The 8,074-nt window shown below is 40.9% G+C and overlaps 1 protein-coding gene across 4 annotated transcripts in view; it reads left to right on the top strand.

The window, feature by feature from the left end:
* The window catches only part of rims2b (regulating synaptic membrane exocytosis 2b), a 63,838-nt gene that overhangs the window by 32,576 nt on the left and 23,188 nt on the right, over positions 1-8,074 (top strand). For 3 of the 4 annotated variants that reach the window (XM_013913745.1, XM_005744720.1, XM_005744719.1), the window contains 7 exons: positions 679-838; positions 3,353-3,421; positions 3,673-3,808; positions 5,496-5,603; positions 7,248-7,295; positions 7,409-7,474; positions 7,567-7,626. In XM_013913745.1, the coding sequence (XP_013769199.1) occupies positions 679-838; positions 3,353-3,421; positions 3,673-3,808; positions 5,496-5,603; positions 7,248-7,295; positions 7,409-7,474; positions 7,567-7,626 (647 nt within the window). Of the gene's footprint in view, positions 1-678; positions 839-1,634; positions 1,659-3,352; positions 3,422-3,672; positions 3,809-5,495; positions 5,604-7,247; positions 7,296-7,408; positions 7,475-7,566; positions 7,627-8,074 lie in introns of all 4 variants that reach the window. The other variant, XM_005744718.1, reaches the window with a different exon arrangement.

The following is an 8,074-nucleotide window of genomic DNA, read 5'->3' as shown; positions in this document are numbered from 1 at the left end:
CTTACCATTCAGCTGACTCCTCAGGACTTGCCTGACCCTCTGCAGGTACTTGGTGGTTGCAGCCTTTCTAGGTAAAATGATTGGCTAGAATCCAAAGTGTATGACATTTCAGGAAAAAAAGCACCGAAATGTGCGCTGCTTTTCGGTCTGGTTACTATCGTTTATGTTAGATAATAATGGCACCGGATACCGTTATCCATTCCTACTGTTCAGTCCTGCAGTAATTATTCAGTTTTTATTGAACTATAGATCCCTAGCACTGGTTCATCTTATTGCAGCCTACATATCAAAATACCAATAAATGATGCATGTTGCTAGGCAACCCAGTGTGACTTGTTGTCTTACATTACTTATTGGGGTCAGAATAACGTCCTCTGCAGTTCTGAATATAAGTGATCGTGATTTTTTTTCTTGTCCCACACACCCTTAAATTCACAGATGATTAAACACATTTTCGGAAAAGTTATGAAGTCTGAGATGATGGAATTTTAATTTAACAGAATTTGAAAATTCCAAGGGGTCAAAGTGACCCCCTTTGTGATTCTAGTGTTAATTAGCACTGAAAATGTTAAAACAGGTCCATGTGTTTGCTCCCAGTTCTTTATTTGTTCTCCTTTCTACATACTCTGTATATTCTTAGTGTTCTCTGTATGTTTTGTATCCATTCTCCTGAGCCAGATCCTGATAGAGATGGAGTCGGCTCTGCTCGATGATCAGCCTCACTGGTACAAACTGCAGCTTCATGACGTTTCCTCACTGCCACTGCCCAAAGCCTCCCCCTACCTGCAGAGGAGGGGACTGCAAGCTGAGCACACACACAGCAGCAGGAGGCTGCAGAGTAAGACACACACTCTCTCTCTCACTCACACACACACACACACACACACACACACACACACACACACACACACACACACACACAATAAACCTGTGTCACAACCTCACACAACAACATATTAATTGATGGATCATTTGGAGGGATGCTCTCCTCTGCTGGGACTGGTAATTTCACTGTAGTTGATACATGCTCTGATCACTGGAAAATGAGTCGGTTGCTAAAGTTTTGTTCAAACTGGTTTACCATGTTATAGAGTCAGAGAAGAAAGGTGAACTCTGAGATTTGTTGCGAAAAATTGACAAAAGTCAAATGAGTGAAGGAGTCCAAAACTTGACATTCATCTTTTTGCAGACTTAATGGAGAGTCCAGCTTCTGGTTGCTGAAACCCTCTAACATGTCTATCAATGGTAGCCTTTGTTTCTGTTGGTAGTCAGCGGGTAGTAGCAAAGAAAAAGGGAGAAAAAACCTCGGTATACAGTCACTTTGCTTCACTAACACGATGGTCTCTGCTTGCCACGTTGCTGCTGGGCTCTTCCTACGTGTATGCCCCTGAAGTCAATTGTAGAAGAGCTCAAAATGAAAGAATGTTGGATTGGGCTTATTTCATCAGTGAATGTTTAGTCCAACAACCTAACAACCAGTCACAGCAGAGCAGGCCTCTGGCAGATCCAATCCAACACCAGTCCTTTCATTCATTTCTTTATTTGTTTATTATGCTTTATTGTTAACGTCTTCTTCTTCTTCTTTTGTTTCATTTGTTTTTCTTTATTTTAAATCATCCACAACGCTTTGCTAGACAAAGGTCATTACTATAACTCAGGTAAAAACGTGCGCCTGTGTGTGTGTGTGTGTGTGTGTGTGTGTGCATGCACGAGTGAGCTTCTGACCCTCTGTTGCTAATGCTGACCTCTATGGCATTTCCCTGTGTGATGCTAAGCTATCCATTTCCTGTGCTATTTATTATTTATAGTTTTAATAAGTCATTGATTGATAATTGCTGCACAAATATAGCCCTGCCTGATCATATCATAGTGATGCAATTAAATGTTATTTTACCAGGCAGAAAGCTCTCATGAAAGATATTATGTAGCCAAATCATGGGAGACGTAGTTCTTGAAATATCTGTACCTCAGCTACTCAAAACTTGATGATTAGGGTTTGATCTTTGAGGGACTAGAACAGAGCTAGCTGCCTGGATCCTGGAATGATTGATTAGAGCGAGTGCATCCAGAAGGTTATTGGGTTCCATATAATACTTGAAGACATGTCAAACTGTGCATGAAAAGGTTCTGGACAGACTGTTCAATGGATTATTGGTAAATCTCTCAAGGGAGTTCTGGATCTTCTTGTGGGAGATCTTTGATGTTGTACCAGGAGGAGTCAATTGGACGTTCTTGGTGTAGGATGTTGAATATATGAACATATGGTCAGCCCAATTCAACTTCTTAAAACAAAAAAAACAACAACTAAGACACAGTTTTATGAGGAGTTTTATGGTTGGAAATCCTCAGGTGAACGGCTACAATGACCTAACCAGTGGTACATATCAGATAGCTGGTCAAAATGTTGCTTAATTTCGAAGGCAGATTTTTTTTTGTCAGTATTGCCATTGTAACCTGTAACTGTGTTTTAGTTCAATTATCCTGTGAGTTGGACTTCATTTATGTTATTGATAGCACTGTATGGCCCCGTGGAACAAAATATGACCCATTGCTGATCTGGAGTTCACAACAGAAAAATAAATCAGAGAACAGAAGTGATCACTGCATCATTTCTATAACAGTGATGCAGTTGTTATGTCCAGCTTTATTTCTGCAGAGAGACTCATGTTAAAGTCGTGAGCATGGACTCCTCAGGACGGAGGAGGTCAGTGCTGCTCAAATTCCCACAGGTGTTCTATCGCTCTTTATATTTTTCTTCCAGCTGATCTTTGCTGGATGGGTTTTATTGCTCCACATTTCTCTTTAAAAGATGAGAGCAAGTGACACACTCATCTCTACTTTCCTCCTTGGATCTTTTGTTTGGATGTTTTTATGCTTTAACAGGAAGTTGACTTCATTTGGGTACACTGATACACACTCATGATGCCATCTATAAATGTTCTCTTTCTAGTACCTTAATCTCTCATGCAGCCACCTATCATCAAACTCTGACCACTCTGCTTCACTTTTGGGACTAATGCAGAAATCTTATTTGTGTATAAACATGCTGGCCTTTGTGTGGCCAGAAAATTATTAATTTCAGCATTCAGTCCGAAACTCTGACTGCTGTTAAATTTCACGCATTTGTTAAAGGCTGATGTGGATGTGGATGAAAAGGTTCTGGTCAAGGAGTTGTAAAAGGTTTAAGGGAGTCTGTGTGTAATATCAGATGAATGTGTCTTTTATTGCTCCTGCGTTAACTGGTTTGTCCTCTGGCTGTTCGGTCTGGAGTGTTAGATTTGTTGACCTTCTTGTAGAAGATTACAGATGAGCTGCTTACAGGCTTAAATGTCCTCCCTCTCTCCATCTGCAGGGTCTCAGAGGATCAGTGACAGCGAGTTTTCAGATTATGACTGTGAAGACGGCATTGGGGTGATATCAGGTAAACTCCATATCCCATCATTCACTGCAGTCTCATTTTAAAGGATACAGGAGAGAATACTAACTGGCTCAAGTGGATTAAAAACATGCTGCTGTAAGACAATGGGAATCTAATCATTTTATAAGTTCCTCAAACTGCTTAAGGTAAACCATTTGAGGATTATGACATAAATGTGACTGCATAACTTGAAATTACAAAATAACTGAGTCAGGGTTGATGGTTGAACTCCTGCTCTGTTTCTCTGTGTGCAGACTACAGACAGAATGGGCGCGAATTCCATAGCTCCACCCTCTCAGTGCCAGAGCAAGTGATTTCTCCCAATCACTGCTCCCGTTCCGACATGGTCAGAATGAGGTCACGGTCACCGAGCCAGCCGCCTCCTCACAGGTAAGTATCTGTGTGTTGGGGATTTGAGATGGGCCCAAAACATGACAACAGAAGAAGAAACTAAAAAAGGTACCTGAAGAGCTAAAATTAGAAAAACAAGATGGGACGTGAGGGTAGAAAGGGAAAGATGCCACCAGAGAAGATTTGGGAGCACAGCAAGTTGATGCTTTAATCTGCAATCAAACTACAGTATTTGTCTTATCATGTACGTCAAAAGATTCTTGCATGTGAGAGCTTATTGGAGATAATTTATTGTGAGTTTATTGGTCTTTCCCCATAAAGTTATAAATATGTATTTCCATCTCTCTCTATCCTTATTGAGCTTATCCAAAAAAGTGACTATATGCAAATATTACGTTTGTAATAAGTAACACCGTGTTTAGGCTATTAAAACTCAGCTGTTCTCAAGCGATATCGAGTCTGATGAAGTGCCTCAGACTTTGTCCAGGTGATCATTTACTGTGTGCAGCATTATCTTATAGTGCATGTGTCCTATTTGTATCCCTTGGAAATCACTGCTCCAACAGGTAACAGCAGCTGTGCAGTATGTCTACATGAGTCAAAATGCTGTGGAAATAATGCCAGTGTTTTTATATTATCAGCGGCTGTGGATCGGGTTGAGCAGGTTGTCGAGCAATCGAAAGGTTGGTGGTTCATTCCCTAGCTACTCCAGTCGGTTGAAATTTCCTTGTAAATTATAAACGAAGTGGTTCTTATGACGTGCTTTCTACCTACTATTCAGACTGCAGTGATCGCGTCGGAATGTTCCAGTATCTTGCCCGAGGCGCTTTGGCATGCAGGCTAGAGCAGACAGGGATCAACCACCAACCTTACAATTATTAGATGATCTGCTCTACCTCTCAAGCTACAGCCAACCTGAAGTCCAAATGTTCAGCAAATGTTGCACTATATGAATGTGTGTGTGAGACTGGATGAATGAGACTTGTAATAGAAAGTGCTCTGAGTGCTCAAATTGAGTATAAATGCACTACATAAGTACCAGTCCATTATCAAATAGAAGCCTAATAAACCCAAAACATTAGTAGCTAAATCCATATTGTTCAAGAGGAAGGAATATATAGTGTTCCTATGACTACAGAATTTTTGACTGGATAAAACGAGCTTGATCAAGACGGATTCTACCAAGTACTTTGGCTCTCATAACTCTTTCAGCATTTTCCAAAAATCCAGACTGTCCTTGATATCATTCAGACTGTTGGTCACCTCAGGGACTTCGACCATGTGTGGAGAATGTGTTAACATCCTTCCCTGTTGTTTAGATGTTTTCTAAGAAAGCTAATAATCTTTGCATTGTCCGCGGCTGTTTCACACTCTAGAATTGTAGCACCATCCAAAATTGCTCTCATATCTACATTAGCAAAGCTAAAGTTATGTTGGTCTGGCATGATGGCAGCCATAAAACTCACATGAGTTGTTATCTTGCCTTTCCTGGCAGTTTCTTTTGCTATGCATTTTTTTTGTCACCGGTTTAGTGCTTTAAAAGTGTAATCATTAGTATTCAAGGTTTAATATGACTCACAGGTTTTTATCTTGAACTTTGAACTTGAATTTTTAAACAAATAAGCTTTTGAAGCCAGACAGGAAGTGGTCTTCCTAAAGGCATCATCCTCATTTTATCCAGACTTTTCTGTTCTTGCCATTCTGACCTTTGACATCTGATTGCCAGCAATAACCCTCTTTACCCGTTATATCGGGAGGACGCGGTGCGGCTGCTGCGGGGCTCCAAACTGAGCCGAGCATTCTCTGATGCCAGCCAATACAGCACCCCGAACAGGTAACTATGGTAACACTAGGGATGGGTATCGTTTAGGTTTTATCCGATACCAGTACCAAACCGGTATTTTTGAAACGGTGCCGGTGCTTAAACGGGGCTCGAACCAGTGCTTAAAGAATGGAGAACACACACTTTGTCCAAAAACCTCTCTTAGCTGTTTTTTTGTAAAAAGATAACAATGTTAGCCTTTTCTGCAGCTATAGGGGATTTATGACATCACTCTTGGCTGGAAGCAGTGCTTAAACAATGGAAAAAAACACACAAACTTTCGTCCAAAAACCTCTCATGTTTAGCTGTTTCCCTCTTTTTCTTTGGTCATTTTAGCCTTTTTTGCCAGGGTGAAGTGAGTATCTGCCATCAAACAAGAAGACAGCCGCATGTAACTACGACGGTGTTTGCTAGTTCACCTTATATGCATTAATGTAATAACGTGGTTAGCCTACTCAACGTAAATTACACACAAACAACATTAAGCGACTCACCCAGAGAAGAACGGCTGCTGCTGCATCATCATCTGTCATCATTTCTGCTATACTGGCAGGGCTAGGGGCCAGGACTCTAATCTTCGGGTTCTTGAGGGATGTTGCTAACTCCGGGTCCAATTACAGGCACCACACCTGTAGTAGATGTGCTCGGTGTGAGCTCTTGCAGCAAGCTATCAAATACGGTGCATTTTTCGGCTTTAAAATCCCCCGCTATGCGTCGCCAGGTGAGGTGTTACCTCCTTTGCACAGTATCACCTTAAAGCACTTGTTGCAGGCTGCTGAGTTTGCATCTTTTGCTGTGGAGTACAGCCAGACTTTTGACCGCTTCGCTTTGGGCATTTTTAATCTGTAGCTCTGCTCTAAAAGAATGTACGTACCTGGGCCCGCCTACTATCCTTGGAAAGGTAAAATGATTGGCTAGAATTCAAAGTGTGTGACATCTCAGGGGAAAAAAAAGCACCAAAATAAAGCACCAAAATGTGCGCTGCTTTTCGGTCTGGTTACTACCATTTATGTCAGAACCGATACCAGTACCCATCCCTAGGTAACACATAGGAACATGCCTGATGTGAGTCATCTGGACATCAGCTAATCAGCATGCACCCTGCATCATGTAATATTGTTTATCTGCAAACTGATAATGAATAACCAGTAAACATGGTGTTGGACTGCAGCAGGTGTGTCAGAGTCAGGTAAACCCCACCTGTCTGCTGCTGCTGAACAGGTTTGAATCAGGAAACAGGTTGCATACTTGATTGGACATCTGATCTTTGTACAGGTTTTAGAAGTAGATTTAGTGCTTTTCTTTGATGTTTTACTACTAGTTGTTCTGCTTCTGGCTACAGTAGCAGTTAGATCTTGTTGGAGTAAATTCATTTACTGGGTGATGTACTGGGTTACAGAGATATTTTTGTGCTGCAGCATTTAGTTCTGCTTTTGAACTGGTTTTGACATTACAGCTTAGAGTTGTAGTATTGCTTATACTGCCTATATTGATTGTAGTAGTAGTAGTTATGGTCCAGGTTATAATAAGTATTTAGTTTTAGTGTCCCTGTAGAGCACTTAGTGGTACAGTTAATAGTACTGGTTGTAGAACAGCAGTTGTACTGGTCTGACTGGTTCTCTGACTGGACACTGCTTCTCCCTGTGTACTTACAAGGCCATTGAGGAGGATGTCGCTTGCCAACTCACTTGATTCCCATGACAGGTACTTCTCTATCAGAATTCCAGCAGTGGCAGTAGTCATAGTACCAACAGTAAAAGCAATGATCTAAGAAAGTGGGGTATTTTTCTGTCTTGTAATCCTTTTCTGTGTGTAAGATATTTTAATGGCCCTAACCAGAGCTGGACAAACCACATCATCAATGGGAGCTGTGATGACTACAGGTGAGCCTTGGAAATTAGGATGTAGTGTTAGAGGTTGATGGCAGGTTCAGACTCATCATGTTTTGCAGTTCTGACGTCTTTCTGTTCTTCAGTCAGGACTTCATCCCTGATTTTCCCTATGAGCCTGACACCTACGATGAGGAACTACTGAGGTAAATGGGTGAACATTTAAACAGTTTGACTATTAGAAAGGTGGACATTCAGACCAGTAGTTATGGCAGTAAAGAACAGATGTATTAAATTCAGATCATTTTTTTTTAAATACATCACTTTATATTTTTAGGTAAAACTATACAAAAGATTAAAACCCTACAATCAGAATGATCTCCTGTGAGCAGCACTTGGCAACAGTGGAGAATGAAGAACTAATTTAAAGATGTCAAACTTTTCATCATGGGCAACACATAGCCCACTTTGATCTTCAGTGGGCCGGACCACTGAAATTCGCCTTACTATGTAATAATTAGGGGTGCAGCGATACACAAAATTCACAGTTCGGTTCGGTTCGATACTTTGGTGTCACGGTTCGATATTTTTTCGATACAAAAAAAATGTTCATGCCTTTTTAATTTGTCATTTATTAAAATTATAAATATATAT

The sequence above is a fragment of the Pundamilia nyererei genome, unplaced genomic scaffold (genome assembly GCF_000239375.1).
Source record: "Pundamilia nyererei isolate P.nyererei 1_Seehausen unplaced genomic scaffold, PunNye1.0 scaffold00148, whole genome shotgun sequence".
Lineage (NCBI taxonomy): Eukaryota > Metazoa > Chordata > Actinopteri > Cichliformes > Cichlidae > Pundamilia > Pundamilia nyererei.
This window is presented reverse-complemented; position numbering and strand designations above follow the sequence as displayed.